The following is a 17,971-nucleotide window of genomic DNA, read 5'->3' as shown; positions in this document are numbered from 1 at the left end:
AGATTACAAATTGGTCACGGGTGGCTATGCGAATTGTTGTGGTTGCTGCTGCTGCTGCTGCTGCTACTGCGAGTTGATGGTTGGTAACGTTTAGGCATGGCCTACAAGCAGCTGGCCGGGCCGTCATTTGTTCCAGACGTCGGACGCACCTGCCACCGACGACAAATGCGGCACAACCGTGTTTGCACTACGCCAGGTACTGCATACCCGGGGAGATGCATACTGACGCTCGTCTTTGGCTGGCCCCGTCAACGTGATATCCTGCCATCGAAACCCCGTCTACTTCACACTTGCCACGACACGTTGCGATTCTGCGTGTTGCTTCCAAGATGCTTGTCCTGACTCGCGCGGCCGCTGATGCAACTCCCCTCGCCCTTAGTCGTTAGGACACTACATCAGCAGACTAGATTGCACTTGCATAGTCCTCGCACGTCTACACGTCTACACGTATCAAATGCAAGCCTGCTACTGCTCCATTACCTGTTTCGTCGCGGGCGCTTGTCCGGAAGTCGCGTCTGCCACTCACTGCCCCCACAGGACGAGCAGCCTGTGACCCTGTTCGTTCGCTGATCATAGACTGGCCTGTCCACGTCTGACGGCATCCTCCTTTCCACTGCACATCCGCGACATGCGCATACATCTCTCATCATAATGGCCGAGTCTACGTCTTATGACGCGAATGCTCACAGCGGAAATAGCGACTTCCACTCGCCGCGACCGCGCAAACCCACGAGGATCGATTTGCTCAAGCCTCAACTTAGCGACGAAGCGTTTAACAAGAACGGCACCCTCCGGGAGCCCGGGTCTGGCATCTCTAGGTGCCCCAGCCAGTGCTATTTATCGCGATAACATGGCTGACCCTTCCCAGTGGAAGAAGCACGCCCATACCCGCCGATGCCCCGCCTTCAGTCCAGGCTTCCTCGTCGGCGCGGCGGCAGATACGCGCTCAGCGCAAGCAGCGCATGTTCCCTACCATCGACTACGTAGACCGCGTCTCCCACTTCGACCCAAACAGCGACTACCATGATTTCCGCGGCTTCTTCGTTCTTTTCTGGATCGGGCTCGCCATCATGGTCCTTACTTCGATGCTACGCAACCTGACCGAGACCGGATATCCCTTCCAGATCAGACAGTGGGCGCTTTTCAAGGAGAAGGTTGTAGAGCTTGGTCTGGTTGACGGTGCCATGGTGTTCAGCACCGCTTTGTCGCTGCTCCTGCAGAGACAATTCACCGGCAAAGGCCCTCTACGTTGGAGCATGTCCGGTCTGGTAATACAGAGCATCTTCCAGGCGATATGGCTAGCCTTTTGGACTACGTATGCTCGCCCTGGCTCTGGACCGTACTGTAGACTGACCAATACAAAGATACCCTTTCGTTCGCGACTGGAGCTGGACTGCCCAAGTCTTCTTTACTCTACATCTGCTTGCAATCTTCATGAAAATGCACTCCTATGCGTATGGATTCAACTGTCGGCAAACTCGAGTGCATAGCTAATTCCGCCAAGGTTCTACAACGGCCATCTTAGCGAGACTCTACGCCGCTTGAACGACCTCGATACGCCTGACAAGGCCAGCAAAGTAGCCGCGGTCCGCTATCCGAGTTCCAGCACTCATCTGCACGAGATCCCGCAGTCCCCCTCCCAAGATGAGCCTGATTCAAACAAGGCAAACGCAGAGTATTTGAGCCAGCTGAGAGAAGACCTCGCGCTGGAGCTTGCTTCGCCTCTTGGTAACGTCTCATACCCCAACAACCTCACGTTTTACAACTTTGTCGACTTTGTCTTTTGCCCGACTTTGTGCTATGAGCTTGAGTATCCCAGAAATGCCAGTATTCGCTGGTTGGAGGTCTTCTACAAAACTCTGGCCGTGTTTGGGTGCATCTTTCTGATGATCATCACTGCCGAGGAGTTTATCCTGCCAGTGCTCGACGTATCAGCCGTGCGACTCCAAAACTCGAATGGCGCTACAGACTTCACCTTGATTCTCGGCGAGACTATCGGTCGTCTCCTTTTCCCCTTCATGATTACTTTTCTGCTAGTCTTTCTCGTCATCTTTGAATACGTCTTGGGTGCTTTTGCGGAGATAACTCGTAAGTTCCTACTATCAAGCCTAGTAGCTGCACCTAACAAGCAACGCAGGCTTTGCCGACCGCCAGTTCTACGCAGGTGAGTACATGCAAAGCGTAGAGTGGAGATGCCGTCGTCTAATCTATCCTGCAGACTGGTGGAACAGTTGCGACTGGCTTGAATTCTCGCGCGAATGGAACAAGCCTGTGTAAGCTATGCTCCTGTGCGAAGTGCATGTCGTGTGAAGCGTATACTGACTTGGCACATCAACACGCAGCCACCATTTCTTCCGACGACACGTCTACTCGGCCTCTAAGAATCACATGTCGCGTCCTCTTGCTACAACAATCACCTTTCTCATTTCGGCTCTGGCACACGAACTAGTCATGGGCTGCATCACAAGAAAGTTCAGAGGGTACGGCTTCATTGCGATGATGCTTCAGATGCCGATTGTGATGCTGCAACGAAGCAAGTGGGTCAGGGGCCGCACTTTGCTGAACAACGTCCTCTTCTGGTGCAGCATGATCTTGGGACTCAGCATGGTAAGCTAGCAACTGGATACGTACAGGTATCCAACAAGCACTAACAAATCGACAGATGTGTGCTTTGTATGTACTTGTATAAATTGACGAGGATCCAGCGCCTCAGCGGCGTGGATTGACTTAAATTGGAGCGCCGTTTAGACTTGCAGAATACCCCCCTCTACTATGTTGTCCAGTTCTCCTAGAATAGCATGTTAAACTCGGATTAGATGTGTGTAGCGTGTTTGAGCGGTGTTGGGTACATTCAACAGACAGCACGAGTGAAAGTCGCAATCTCGCAAGCCTCTCCAGACGTGTCCTAGTGTGGCGTAGCGGCTCCGGGCGTATTCGTATGCAGGGCGGCCAGGGATACGTCGGTGGAGGCGGACGACCCCGCGTCCGGTCTCACGCGTCGCGCAGGAGCGAGCGGAATGCAGGGATGACGTCGCATCGACATTGCCTGCGAGAGCAGGCATGCGGACAAGTACCGCATGTACTGCAAGCCTTGCACTCTGGCATACTCCTCGCCTAGCTTGCGTCTGTTCATTCTTAGTCCTCTCTCAAGCTCCATCTGGCATGAATGCAATGGAAGCCAGATAAATTGCAGGTAATGATTTCATCGCCCGTCACCGGACCCTGCTAGCTGGCACCACGGCTACGTCGGAACATTCACAGCGCGCATATAGTTTGGCAGCAGCCGAAACAAGGTCGAGGCATCCGGTCGCTCTGAGTCGCTGGCCACATTCTCTCCAGACCTTGTCAAAGCCCGCCTGTGCTCCATCGTTACCATGGCGGACCTCCACGAAGCGCTTGCGTGCCTCCGGCCGATAGAGTTCGCCGATGTCCCTACCGACAACCTCGAGGCATTCCTACCCGACATTCTCACAAAAGCAGAAATCATCGCCAACTCGGTACCCCCGCCGCCCAATGGTACGCCATACGAGTCGTCGCAACGCACACGCACCGAGCAACAGCCTGCGACGAGCTCCAAAGACCTCACCACCTCGCAAGTTCGCCGGCCACCACCCGCGCCAGAGCACGAGGAGCTACAAAAGTTGTGGGGAAAGCCCGTGAAGCTGGGCAACAATGAAGCCGCGACAGGCATGAGCGTCTTCAAAATGGCCGGAAAGGATCGGCACGGGGCCTGGTTCTCGCGGTCGAGCGTACACGAAGGGCTCGGCTTCAAGAAGTGGAAGCGCGCCATGAAGAGAGAGTTTCCGGAAACTCTCCAGGTTCAGGGCGGCCCGGGCGAGGGCAGCATCAGAGGCATTGGAGGAGACCAAAGATTGGAGGACATGACGGTAGATGGCCTGGGACAACTTCAAGGTATGTGAGACCAAACATCCTCGCCCGGCTGAGGTAACTAACAAGACCATAGTATACCAGCTGTCCGCCCAATTCCCCGGCCCGACCTCTCCGCGAGAATTCATTACCCTACTCATTACCTCGGACACATGTCTTACCTCTGCCTCCAAAGTCGCCAGCTCGATACCGCGACATTTCATGGTTGTCTCTATACCCTGCTCACATCCCGATGCGCCGCCGCGAAGCAACATGGTAAGAGGCTTCTACGAGTCGATTGAGATGATTAGAGAGATACCCATGGGCGGCGGCGACGCTGAGACCAACCCAGTTGAGTGGATAATGGTAACGCGGAGTGATCCTGGAGGCGGCATACCTCGGTTCATGGTCGAGCGCAATGTCCCCAGCAGTATAGTGCAGGACGCGGTCAAGTTTCTCGACTGGGCATGCGCAACGGACGACGACGTGGAAGCCGAAGCAACGGCAGCCGACAACCACCCGGCAGACACACCCATAGCGCACGACACCGAGCGCACGTTCTCTCCCACCGAAGCCAACGGTGTGGGCGCCGGCGTAGGAACCAGCATAGTCGATAGGACCGGGGAAGCTGGTGGTCAGTACAGCCTGCGACGTACAAGATCTGATAGCTCTTCGAGTACTTCATCCTCTGCAGAATCATTCGCGTCCGCCGAACAATTCACCACTGCCCGCGACGGGCTTCCCATCGACACAGAAATCCCGACACCATCGACCTCGTCGCAACAGTCGCTGCCATTGAACGAGGATACCGATCATCACAAAGGGCTGCAAAAAATTGAAGAGAAGAAGGAACAGCTAAGAGCGAAGCTCGAAGAAGCTCGCGAGAAACATGAATCAGGGCTGCAAGCTGAATCCAGGAAGACGGATAAAGAGATGCAAAAGGCAAACGAGAAGCACGAACGGGAGAAGAAGAAGCAGCAGGAAAAGTTCGACAAGGAAATGCGCAAACTCGAGGAGCGTCGCGAAAAGGAGACACGAAAATTGCTCCTTCGCCAACAGAAAGAAGCAGATAAGAATCAGCTTGCCAAAGCCCAGCGGGAGCGAGACGAGTATAAGCAGCGCATGGGTATATTGGAGCAGGAGAACAAGTTGCTTAAGGAGCAGATTGGAGAACTGCAACACGAGAACACAGCACTTGTCTCTCGCCTGGGCAAGACCGAGGAAGGCATCAAAATCTTGAAGGCGATCAAGGAAGGGGACAAGGGTAGGACTAGAGCTAGCTCTAGGACGAGTGTAAGCTCTGGGAAGAGCGGCGTAAGAAGCAAGGGCTCGAGTGATTCTTCGAATACACTACCGAGGGCCGGGACCACGAACTTTTGAGTTTCAACACGGTTACCAGGCGTCGATGTCTTGTCTTTCTCTCTTTGGTCTTCTTTAAGGCGTACGTTTAGCGAGTAGGTGTGGCGCAAATGCGGGCGATGAACCGATAGAGGCTGCACAGAAATCAAGGTGGATGCCGTGTAGTAATGACAATAAAGGACCAGAAACTGACCGGAATGGTTCGAAGGGGCGCTCTTAGCTTAAAAGGTCCTCGTCGCGCGAACGCATGCGTAATCTAGAGACGCATCTTCCGTCAACTGGCCCCACTCGAACTGCGTCCTCGGTCTTGATTTGACATTCTGTATGGACTAATTTGCCGTGGCCTACCAACCCCCCTTTCCTTTTTTCACATGTCTTGTCCCCATGACCTCAGCGGTATCAATATAGACCATTCTTTACAAAGCGAGTGATACAGACGTTCTTGGCGAATGACGACTTTTGCGGCCCGATAAGCGGACATCCCTCCACGGATACAAGACTCAGGCCATTCGGTCCTTATGAAGAAAACAGCCAACACATTGCACGACTTTATTCGCTTATCCGAGATTAGTCAAAGGAGGATAAAGGCTATTTGGCGGTGTAAAAAGTAGGCAACGTACGAAAAGAAGCAAGCACTGTTCCCCACCATCTGGAAAATCAGCACCAAATCCCGGGGTGTTCCTTTCCTGCAGCGAGGAATCCAGTACATACCCGCGATACCTAAGCAAACCTCAGGAACACTCCCAACCAGACGGTCTTGAATCACATCTGAGATTGTACCTTTTTGCAATGGCGGTCCCAACACCAAATAGCACATACATGACTCCGAGCACAGCACCACGAACCGCAGAGTCGGAAGGCGATGTGAAGCCTACGTTGCTGGCTTTCCATGGCTCAGGAAGTAACGCGACGGTGCATACAGTCCAGTTAGCAAGGTTGATGAGGGTGATCAAAGGACATTTCGAAGTCGAAAGTCTAGAAGGTAAGCACACCGAACTACTCGCGACCTCTTTCCCTCAACACCACATCACTACGATTACCCTCTTGGACATCTACCCATTGGACGATTTGAAAGTCTGACCAAAATACCCAGCGCCATTTCCTTCTCAGGCTGGCCCAGGTGTCCTCCCATTTTTCGAAGGGTGCGGCCCTTTCAAACGCTGGATGCAATCCACCGTCAACATCTCCGACATGAAAACTGGAAACTCCACCAACGCCATGCCAGCTGAGGTCGAAGACCTCGTCCGTACTACCGTTCAGCGTATCCACTCCAGCGGCGGCAAGGTAGTTGGTCTGATTGGCTTTTCTCAAGGTACCAAAGTCGTTGCTGGGCTTCTCAAGGGGTGCCAGATGCGGCGCGCGCTTGCAGACGCAGGAGCCGATGTATCAGAGCTTGACCATCTGAACTTTGCTTTTGGTATCAGCATCTGTGGCTCGTATCCCCCGCCTCTAATACCGCCGTCTGTCACAGCAGCGCTTGAAGCATCCGGGATGAGTGCGGAAGAGCGGAAAGAGCTGTTGGCGAAGAAGATTGAGTTACCGGCCTTTCACGTGCAGGGCTTGCAGGACGAGTGGATATGGGCAGGGCAAGGATTAATTGATGGGTGGTACGAGGTTGGTGAGGGGAAGAGTGTGGTTAGGCACTGGGAGCAGGGCCATCTTTATCCGGTGAAGCCGGAAGAGAGTCAGGAAATCGGGGATTGGATGTTGAGTGTGATGGGCCTTGCAAACGGTCAAGTGGAGAACCAGGCGCAGTAACCAGAGGTTGGGTGTGTGATGAGCGTATTGAATCTTGTCCCAACAGGTAATCGAGATTGGCACTGGTTGCCATCCAAGACACTGTGTACCATGACACACATGCGCTGCGCGTGAGCTTTTCGATTTATTCAGAACTATGAATGAAAGTACTAGGCTGTTTGGAAATTCGAGGTGTGTTATGTAGAAATGCGAAAACAGATCTGGGCGTAGCGTCATTAAGACAGAGCTCACCAGATGTGGTGCAGCATTAAGAACACATTAAGGTGCAAGTACAAAACGCTTCGTGCAAGCGCGAGAACCAACAGAAACGGCAAGAGTATATAGAAGAAGAAAGAATGTAGATGCTAGGCGCAGGGTGCCAGAAAGTAAATGATGAACATGAGAGAAATGAGCCAGAAATAGGAAGAAGAGAAGGTAGGGAGACGATCAGTCATGAATAGAGGAGGAGAAGTTGCATGTACTGTGTTAGGTTGATGAAGCATTCGTAGAGTTTCAAATCACGGCCTCCAATTACTTCAAAATATCTTTGAAGATTTGTCATATCAAAGACGGAGAAACCGTACCAGAAACCCTGACTGGCATTCTTGAAAGCTTCCAAACAATGTTCTTGCTCAGAACAACCAAGAACAGGAAGGATAGACAACAATCGAAACTTCTAAACCTCTTATCACCATCCCAATACCAAAATGACTAGTCAAGCACGCGTTAATGCAAACACCATCCTCCCAGCAGAGGATCTCGTCCAGAGCTCTCACACGCTGGATGCTCCTGTTGATGGGGACTACGTTAGTATGAGCCAAAGCCAATAAAAGCGCAACCATTGTTAACAGGCTTTGAGCCTCGGTGCGACCATCGAACAAGGTGAGTAGGAGCGAGGTATAGATCTCAGTTTTCATATGTAACCTCCAATCTAAGTACTAGTCATAGACCAGTGAGTGTAGCTCATCCTTCAGCCTAACCATCTGATCCACTGTGAGCCATTGCGCTTCAACAGCATGAAAAGGGACGATATTTCGAGTAAAAGGAAAAGATGCAAACCTCATGGCTTGTGTTATATACTATCAAGATCACGAAAGTAGAAATAGTGACATAAGTTTCTACATCTTCGACACTAGGCTGTCATGGCTTGTTGGAAAGTTTTGCTATGATAGCAACACTTTTATCGCTGCTATTTTTTCGAGTCTGAACATGGCACATTCAGTACAAAGCCCCTGTGATGGTCAGCAAGCGTAAATGACAGTGCTGTCCGTCCCAAATATCGTCGTCCTTATCGCGTCACGTCTCTCTAGGCTTACTGATGCAACAAAAGTCGATAAAGTCGACTGTTTACATAGGCTGGTGTCTAGATGGACAGATAGCCCAGCGGCCGGACCTTGTCCCGTGGGTCATCAATGCGTACGGTGTCCACGTCAAAAGCATGCAGGTGGCATTGACGGCCACTGTCATCACAGATAAGAATGCAAGGTCTCCACGATTCGATTCGACTCTGCAATAGCGTAATTGATGCTAGTGAAGGCGCCGCTGAATTCAGAGGCATTCGTGTAACTATGATCTAGTATGGGGTTCTGACCAACATTGCATTGCTTCAGCAAAGTCAACATGTGGTGGTGAGACAAAGGGGCCTCGGGATCGTCGACTCAGCAGAACACATGTTTCTGAGAGGTCCAGAAGCAAATTCAACTGGTCTTGATCAACTCCTGGCGTAGAATAAGCCCGAAGTGACTACAGGTTATCCGCATATTTACCTCAGCTGGCTCATGATTATTCCACCTATCGTACGTGTCATCAACCAACGAGCTGGATGATTCACCGAGGTGATGCTTCGAAAACCCGTTGTAAATTGTCTTCACATGTGCTACGGCTTTGTTTCCAGGTTCAACGGCCCTTTCGGATATTGGGCGACTGCGATTGACCTAGTTTTGCAACGGGACGCGTACCCAGCGTGTAATTCTTCCGCGGCGGATTTTCCTACTTTGGACGTGGCGCGCGAAGCGACAAGATAGTACACGTAGCGACGTCCTATTCACCGAGTGGTACTGTAAGCACCAAGTACATTTGGAGTAAGCTTGCACCGTGTAGTGGCATGTCGGAAGCTGCACCAGTACGTAACGGAAAGACTGACGATTTTGTGGGGCAATGTGGGGCACACAGTAAATACTATGCCGAGGCACGATCTTGGGTAGTCCAGATCGTGAACTAGTGCTTTTCGAAATTGTATTGCGAATCAGTACAGTAGTCAGCGTATGGAGAATACAACAGACGTGCGCATTTTATGAATACAATGCCGCTAACTTGGGCATGTAAAACTGTACGACAGGATGAAAAGGCTTTGGCGATGCAGCAACGGCTGAGCCACATCAACCCTGCAATAAAGTTTCGTCGATCTCCCAATCCTCCCAAGTAGGTTTGTCGAAACCGTTGGGGCGGGAGCTACGCAAGAATCCGTTCCAGTAACCTTCGATATCGACAACTGGCCGGATGGTCCTAACATTCGCATTAAATCCTTTACTGAAGCACTCCTGCATATGTCGTTCCTCGAACAGTTCTGGATGTGTTCGTCTCATGGTCTTCAGTGCTCTCTTTCCAACCTCATCTACTGAATCGTGATGTCGCAACTCAAAGAACTCCTGGTTGTGTTCCTTCCTCAGCTCTGCCATTATACGTTCGTCATAAAGTCCGAGTTGAAGTAAATATATATCGTACTGGCATAACGACGTGGTGCCTAGATAACTCCCGCCGGCCTTCGCTCTTTTGTGTAGCCCGACGAGCGCAGCGATGGTGCCCATGCAGCCTGTACCATAGTCGCTCATAGGAAAGGGTGGGACGACAGGCTCATTCAGTCCCATCGCTTGACCCTGAGCCCAGGCTACACCAGTCACGCAGTCTGCAATTTGCTGCCAACCCGGCCGCGATGACCATGGCCCAGTATGTCCAAAGCAGTTTTCGGCAACATAGACGAAGCCCTTACCGCGCTTCTTGGCAAGGTGGAGGAGCTGTTGGGGTCCATATCCGAGACGATCCAGGCTACCGGGCCGGTATCCATCCAAAATCACATCGGCAGACTGTAGAAGCTCCTCGAAGATAGCTCGGTCTGTTGCCTCTTTTAGATTCAGGTCGGTGGTGTGTTTGCCAATGTTTGCGTCGACTTGGAAGAAAGGCACGTCGGAGAGGTTCGGCGATGTGACTTTGATGACTTCAGCGCCGTATTCGGCCAGACCACGACCCATTGCTGGGCCCGCAATGATGCGACAAAGTTCGAGGACGCGGATGCCGGCAAGGATCTGTGGTTTAGGCGCACATGACGACTGGAAGGGAAAAGGAGCCACGGGAGTTTCAGTCTCGAGAGTTTCTACCTTCCAAGGTGGTTGTTGAAGAAGAACCTGTCCGTGCTGGGTGTTTTGAAAATCCTCCCATTTCAGGCAAGTTACACCTGCTTGTTTGATCTTTGAGTTCATCTCTTCGAGCTGTTCGGCAGTATATTTTCTGACATGGTCCTCGATAACCTTGATGCACTCGTGGTAGTCTGTCAAATCGGGCCGTGATCCTTCCAGACCAATCATGTTAAGTGCTTTGGTTGCTTCAAGAGAGCCATGAAGATGAAAGTATTCTCCTGGGTTTTTCGTCTGGTAGAGGTTCGCGGACAATCTGCGGTAAAGAATAGATTGCGCTTGTAAGAGGTCGGTATCTGTCTTGGTCAGTAACGACCATTGCCATGTTCAAGCAGCCAGTCGAACCTTTGAGCAAGTTCTTCGCTTTCGGATTCGACTTATCAAACCCCCCTACAGTGGCTAAGTATGTCGAGAACAAGAAAGCGGTTGCTCTTTCAAGATCCACGGTAATGTTGCGTGGTCTCTGGGCATGTTGCAAATCAGCTATAGCAGACGCAACTCCTGCCTCAACCGCCTTGAGAGCTGAGATGGCCTCCGTTTGTTTCAGTGGACTGGGAAAGTAGGGGCTTCCTGTATTGGCAGTCGAAAATTTGACGTTGGCAATATGAGGCAGCGACTCTTCGGGCAGGTTGTGTCTCGCCTTGGAAATCAACTGTTCTAAAGCTGATGTGGTGCCTGCTAACAAGGTGTTGGCTTGTGTGGTGCATTGGTGCTGATGACTATCGGTTCCCAGGTACGGAGCCATGTTGAAGGATGTAAAGATGAGACCAGGTGGGACGAAATGGCAGAGAAGGGGGTTTTTAGGACAAGGACTGGCTGCCCTTCCAAAGACGGGCCGAGGGGACTGCTGCTTGGTGACGGCTTCGCCGTTGAAAAGTTGATTAGCGGCATATTGAGCATGGTGACCGCTCGCGATCGTGGCAATCGCAATCAGCGTCGGCTAGCAGATGTCCTGCATGTCAACGGGTTGAGTCTAAAGGGCGGGCTGGACTGGGGCGTGTAGGTGCCGATTTCGTGATGATCGGCAGACCTCCAGCGCTACTCGATTTTCGGACCAGTGTCCGCCCAAGCTCTGCGGTCTCGCGACAACCGCGAAGCAATCACCCCCCGTTTTCATCAGCCAGACATCTCAATCATACTGCAACCGTCATCTTCTCATCAAGCCAACCAGCAAATGCTGCACGGTGCGCTTTTCCGGACTGTTTTCCCGTAGTGTTATGGAACTTCCGTGACTCGCTCTCTTCGTTGCCGCGAGTGCATCTTCCCACTAGCTCATCCATCCGTCGCGTCGGCAATGTACTCCCAGGCATTGCCCATCCGAATTCGCACGTGATAGCGATTGCTACCTAGGAACTGCCGTGAGCTTCATACAGTAATGACGCGACCGAAGGTCCCACCAGGTACGTCTGCGCTCGTACCGGCGAAACACACGGCTAATACGACGCGCCGAAGACCAACGACAGCGTACAGCACAAGCGTGCGAAAGTTGCAAGAGAAGAAAACAAAAGGCAAGTCAAGCTCTCAGACCTGTCAATTGCTGCACCATAGGCCTATGTGCACTCGGCTACGAACACCCTTGACACCAATCCCTGTCAGCGTTCACGACCTGCAACTCTCTACTCTTGCACGGTACCGCGCTAGCATACTGAGGTTGTCGTGTACACCGATCAAGCTCCGCTGCCTGCTTAGAGCACTGCGGGAGGCTTTCGGCTAGCTCCACAACCCCATACTTCTATTCAACAGCACAACCAACTCTGTAGTCACGCATCGCTTTCCAATCGCGGATATCATCTGTAGATCAGATCAAATCCGGCTCCTTCGCATATGACTCACGGGCACGTGCAATCACGTGCTCTGCATGGTACACCAAGACTAACGTAACAAAGTGCAACGGCTTATGCCCATGTAACACGTGCGATAAGCGCAAATTTACATGCACATATGCGGATCGGGATCCTAATTCCCCGAATCAGGATGGTCCACCCGCAAAAAGACGCACAATTGAGGATAGCAATGAGAATGACAATAAGTCGTAAGTACTTTACATTCTACTGCATCATTGCGTTTGTGGAATCGTATAACGTTGACACCCATTCCTTCATCACTACGTCCCCAGTCAGCCTTACTACTCTGTCTCAAATGCAATCGCTAATTGCTTTCATAGCCTGAACGAATACTCAGCTGCGGACACACCCAACAATGAGCATACGCAGGCAACCACGCCATTGTCTTATAACCGGACGTCTTCCGGTACTCGTCCAAATCCCTTGATACGCACACTCAGTGTGAAGCAAGAAACACCATTCAAGTCGCCAGGCCCCAGACCGAGCATTGAGCACACGAGTATCTCGATTGATCGTCTAACTGTCAATCTTGAGAATGCACGCGAAAGACCTAATTCCGCGAACGTTACTGCACGTCAGGATAGCGCGGACGATGTGGCCGAGTTCCCGAGCCAGAGCCGTATGCTACAAGACCCAACCGGTCGAGTGATATACATAGGCGATGCAGCTACCTTGTCCTTTCTTCAGCTCCTCCGCATGATGGTCGAAACGGTAGCCGGTCCATCACCATTCACGACTGACCCTCGAAGACACAAGATAGTCGAAGGCCAATATTCGCTCCCACTGGGGTACCGACACACAAGTCTCCTCCCAGACGAGCAAACAGCTCGCGTCCTCGTAGATGCCTTCTTCATCAATACGCATGGCTTGTTACAGGTATTCGAACGTGGCCACTTTCTCCAGAAATTAGACCATTGCTATTCCGATCCGCTATCAGTGGACGCCTCCTGGTTATGCCTGCTCAATCTAGTCTTCGCCATTGGATTGACAATGGCTACACCACTTTCAGGAAGCCCTGAAGCGCTGATCATCGACAAGCTTCGAAGCGAGCACCTCGATAGAGCCGAAGCGTTCTACCTCAATGCTAAGAACATGAACGATCCAATGACCGGCCTGGAAGATCAGGACTTCTGGTCTGTTCAAGCACTCCTACTCATGTCCTATTACATGTTGGCCAAAACCAAGCGAAACACTGCTTTTGCATTGCTTGGCATGGCCGCACGATCTGCGCTTGCACTTGGTCTCCACAGAGAAGAGACTATGGTCATCTTTAGTCCAGAAGAACAAACTCAGCGGAAGGACCTTTGGCGGTCTATCTTCGTCATGGATCGATTGCTATCCTGCTCTCTGGGTCGCCCAACCGCTATATCGGAGGATGACTGTTCAGGAGACACCCTGCGGCCGCCAGACTGTATTCGCGACCAGAATTGGAGCTTCAGTCCAAAGACTGTATACGACTTCAACGAGACTGGTCCTCGGGCATTAGAGGCCACCGTACGGAGCTGTAGAGTGATTGGTTTCATCTTGCGGAAGGTTTACCAGCAGCGCAAGATTAGCACTCGCCTTGCACAAGAGATTTCGGACATATGCAAGACTTGGCCGCGGCTACTGACGCCTATCTTGCAATGGCGACAGGCGGCGACTGCTTCGCCCAGTCAAGGTGTGGCTATCTTGCACACCAACCTGTTTTACTGCCATTCGATCATCCTCCTTACCCGACCCTTCTTGCTATATATACTCAACAAAGAGACTCAAAGACACGTCGAACAGTCTAGTTCAAGGGGGCCGAGACCCTTCCACCGCATGGAGAGGTTCAGCGAAGCGTGTGTCATTGCCTCTGTACACACCATTTTGCTGGTAGAGAACGCTCACGAAGCTGGCTACTTATCCCGGCGCAACCCAGCTGTCATTTATTTCCTTTTCGCAGCCACCCTCGTGATCCTCGCGAGCGACTTTGCCGGTCTCTACCAAATCGAACTGACGGACAACTGCGTCGTAAACGCTATAAACGTCATGAGTTACTGTGCTGAGAGTGATCAACAGGCCAGCCGTCTTGTTTATATTCTTAGTACTTTCCGAGACGTCGTCGCGCAGCAGCGACTACGTAGACGACACGATCAGACAAGCAACTCGACGTTGCCAAGCATTGCATCACAGCTCTACGGGGTGCAGATGCCGCAGCAACAACGAAACGCCGCTCCCCAGGCGACCGATATAGGGCATTCGACGAACCCGGTGGAGGCGACACCACGGCTCCATCAAGTCCCCGTGCACATTTACCCTGGAATGCAGACAGCGCCACTCAACGAACCGATACCCACGTACCAAGTACCTGAGCATCATCATCACCTTGACCTAAATCAACATCAATCCAACGTACAGCATACACCCGTTACCGCAAGAGAAGACTTTAGTGTTCATCTATCACCTATCCAGGAACCGCCACCAATAGATATGGCCACACCTCCATTCATATCGACTGCGAAGCCACCTTCGCTATCAGCAATGCTTGATCTCTCTGCTCTGGAAGCAACGCGTGTTCCGAGTTTGAACTCGGAAGAGAGTGGGCAGGACGAGCAGATTGACTTTGATGCGCTGTGGGCATGGCCTAGTAATACGCCTGCGATGGGAAGTCCAAGGGCCATGGAGGCAAGTGGAGTGAGTGAGCGGGTACAGGGTATCAGTGATAGTGCTGTACCTATGTTTGGGGTTAGCAGGGAGGGGACCGATGGCATTTAGAGGGTTACGATATGGGACATGTGTTTGCACTAATTTAGCGTTTGGCGTACACTGGCATGTGCATGTAATTGCTTTTGGATCCTGTGCACCCCAATCTCAGTTTCCTGGTGTAGAGCGAAATTATAATGGCATGGTAGTCAGCATTGACGAAGTCTCTCTGTTGAGTCCCGAGCTTCTCTAGATATCAGCTCGTCTCTGAATGTCGTATCTTCATGAAGCCTTTGATAATCGCCGCGTTTTCCTGCTGTCTGGGTGCGATGATTCTGCGAACTTCTAAACATCTCCGCCAGCCCTCGTTCGTTATTCAATTCTTCGGCTTTGCTGCTATCTACAGGATCTAATCTGAAATCTCGTTACAACAATCACAGGTGGATCGTATGTCAATCGATATTCCTTGCATGACGCCCAAGAGATCTTGCACGGATCTAGTCAGCACATAGGCTACTTAAAAAGACAAAGGGATGACAGGTTCAAGACCTTCATCGTCAGATCTAAAGTCGTCTTGTACAGCCCCGGCGTCACACTATTTCATTGATTTTTGTTTTTTGGTGGAGACATTCACGAACTTGAAAAGTAATTGAGGTTTGTAGTACCTACAACTAGGAATATGCTATCACTGCTAGACCTCACCTAGGTTTCCCGACACCATCTAGTATAGCATTGAGTTATGGCCATGACACGCGCCAAACTAAGCTATGGTAAGCTCCAAAACAGGACCTAGCAAGCACTGTACAAACAGAGAAGGTTTTTGAGACCATTCAATGACAGTGTTGCATGGAAGAGCCGTAATACGAGTCGTATGTGTCGCCTCTTACAAAGCCTCCAAAATGCGTACATCGCTCATCGCCTCAAAGGGTATCGTTCCTCCTCCCGCGCCATTGTGCAGCGCCCACTGTAACGTCTTTTCCACCGCGCGTCTCCCTGTATGTTCAAGCGGTAGCCTATATAATGTTAGCATAAATAGTACCAACAGACCGATTCGGTTCCGCGTACCAATGACCTGCTCCCTTGACGATCACCACCTGACTTCCTTTGACTACATAGTCTCTAGCATTATCGAGTGAGAGCCGTTGGTCAAATGCCGATTCATAGAGTCCCATCATCAACGTCGAGGGGGCCTTTAGCGCACCCTCGGGTGCCATGTTGGATAGGGTGCCTGATGAGGATAGAGATTGTGCAGAGGCAGTTTCGGATGCGATGTTGTATAAAGCGGCGGTAATTTCGAGCGACTTCTCCCACTTTCCAAAGACGAGGTTTTCCCGATAGATGCGAATCTTCTCGGACATGCCACGGTCGCCTACTCTCCTCTTAACGGACTCGCCATACCGTTCGTTGTTACTGTTCGACTTCTCCAACTGAGCGATCCCAGGACCAGTCGAAATCGCCATGGCTTCAGCCGCTTCTTTAGGATTCAAGACAGCAGGAGCCTTGCTCTTGCTCGAGATACCCTTACTGAAGCTGTGGAGAACGCGCAAGAACCAGTAGTTACCGAACGTCGCGAATGCATTGTTCAAAGGCCAGGGTAGATGGAATACAAAGATATAGAAAGAGCGCCGGAATTGCGCAGCCACCGGGCGTAGCGCATGCAAGCCGTTTTTCAACAGACGAAAGTTGAGTGGCGAGCGCATCCATGTCCTCAGCATCTGCTTCGCCAACAATATCCTGTTCTTCCCATTTGAACGTTGTAGACTAGGGATGATACCGCCTGTAATGATCCAGTGGTCTGCCAGCACATGTGCCTCGGACGCCAGTCGCGCGCCAATGACGGCGCCCCAATCATGTGTTACTACGACTGTCTTTTTTCCTTGCTGCAGAAACTGTTCTCTGATGCCGACAATGAACTCGCTCAGCGCTTCGAGTACTTCGTTCGGGCCGTACGCGGGCAGACTGTCGGAGCCGCCGTAACCAGGAAGATCGACGGCTATCAGGATGGTGTCCTTTTGTAGAGACGCGGATTGGAGGAGGTATCGCCAGACGAGGAAGGAGTCGGGAAAGCCTGGTCGGGATTAGCCGTAGTGTTCTTGGAGTTGGAGGGCCTGGACGACTCTGCCTAAGAACTACACACCATGTATGAAGACAGCAACGTTCTTTGCCATTGATGATTCAGCGCCTTGGTTGATGACATAGTGCAGACTCGCACCGGTGCTGGTCTTGAAGAACGAATGCTTGAAGCCTGGTAGAGGCTCTCGATCGAGACTCCAAACCCTCTCTTGTGCAGCAGCCAACTCCCGCTTCTCTTCTTCAGTGTCCTTTGCCCAAAGAGCACCGTTCTTGACTACCGCCATGGTCCATGCTCCAGCGAGGCTGACCAGTCCAAATGTGAGCTTGAAGCCACTCCAAGCCAGGTGTCCCAGTTTGTCTGCCATTTTGGCGGGTCGCCAGTGCACCGTTCAAAGGTACGTCTATAGTCGTGTATGTTCAAGGTAAGCACCAGCCGAGATTGTTCGAGCTCATGCGTTGGTCGTGGTAACGCGATGCCGACCTGTTACATGTAGCGCGGAGTAGAGTGGACAAATTGCGATCAAAAATCAAGGTTGTGGTATCCACCCCCGCCTGTTGGGTTGGACAAACATGGCGATAAGCTGCAAGGGCAGATCGCGATGGCAAAAGCAGATGACCGTCGAATCTACGCAGCAGCGACGAGTAAGGATCCTACGCGTCCATCGAGGCTGCCGTGCTGATCGTTGAGGTATGACGTTATTGGCCAGAGCTTCTTTCTCTGCCGTGGGCTGCATGTCTGATCGGTCGGGTAGCTTCGTCCCCTGCTAAGGTTGTAAATGGGCACTATCGCGTCAGGGGCGATTCACGTGCTCTGTGGGACTGTCAATACACGCATAATTGTCACTTTACAGACTAGGATATCGTGGATATCGCCGTTGGGCTGCTCGATGTTACGCGTAACGGCAGTGCGTACTTGGTGTTCCAGGTGGACATCACAGCCTGTATTCCTAGATGAACGAGCATGATGACATACATATTTACCTTGTATGAGCATGTCGCGAGGAAGTAGCGAAG

General features: G+C 51.7%; 3 protein-coding genes across 3 annotated transcripts; 1 reads left to right on the top strand and 2 right to left on the bottom strand.

Moving 5' to 3' along the window:
- Positions 1 to 651: 651 nt before the first annotated feature.
- ACET3X_004208 (uncharacterized protein) lies at positions 652 to 5,247 on the top strand (the record flags this gene model as incomplete). Its single annotated transcript, XM_069450388.1, has 9 exons — positions 652 to 818; positions 869 to 1,315; positions 1,365 to 1,454; positions 1,505 to 2,088; positions 2,138 to 2,273; positions 2,343 to 2,607; positions 2,663 to 2,677; positions 3,318 to 3,912; positions 3,965 to 5,247. 9 exons carry the CDS (start codon positions 652 to 654, stop codon positions 5,245 to 5,247), a joined length of 3,582 nt encoding a protein of 1,193 aa, XP_069308186.1.
- A 4,094-nt stretch (positions 5,248 to 9,341) lies between these two features.
- ACET3X_004207 (uncharacterized protein) lies at positions 9,342 to 11,118 on the bottom strand (the record flags this gene model as incomplete). Its single annotated transcript, XM_069450387.1, has 2 exons — positions 9,342 to 10,669; positions 10,719 to 11,118. 2 exons carry the CDS (start codon positions 11,116 to 11,118, stop codon positions 9,342 to 9,344), a joined length of 1,728 nt encoding a protein of 575 aa, XP_069308185.1.
- Positions 11,119 to 15,767: 4,649 nt separating this feature from the next.
- ACET3X_004206 (uncharacterized protein) lies at positions 15,768 to 17,322 on the bottom strand (the record flags this gene model as incomplete). The annotated part of the gene is made up of 3 exons (XM_069450386.1): positions 15,768 to 15,897; positions 15,950 to 16,952; positions 17,022 to 17,322. The coding sequence occupies 3 exons, from the start codon at positions 17,320 to 17,322 to the stop codon at positions 15,768 to 15,770; spliced, it is 1,434 nt and encodes a 477-aa protein (XP_069308184.1).
- Positions 17,323 to 17,971: the final 649 nt, after the last annotated feature.

This window comes from Alternaria dauci, chromosome 3, assembly GCF_042100115.1.
Source record: "Alternaria dauci strain A2016 chromosome 3, whole genome shotgun sequence".
NCBI lineage: Eukaryota > Fungi > Ascomycota > Dothideomycetes > Pleosporales > Pleosporaceae > Alternaria > Alternaria dauci.
The sequence above is the reverse complement of the archived record's forward strand: the minus strand, read 5'-3'. Positions and strand labels throughout refer to the sequence as shown.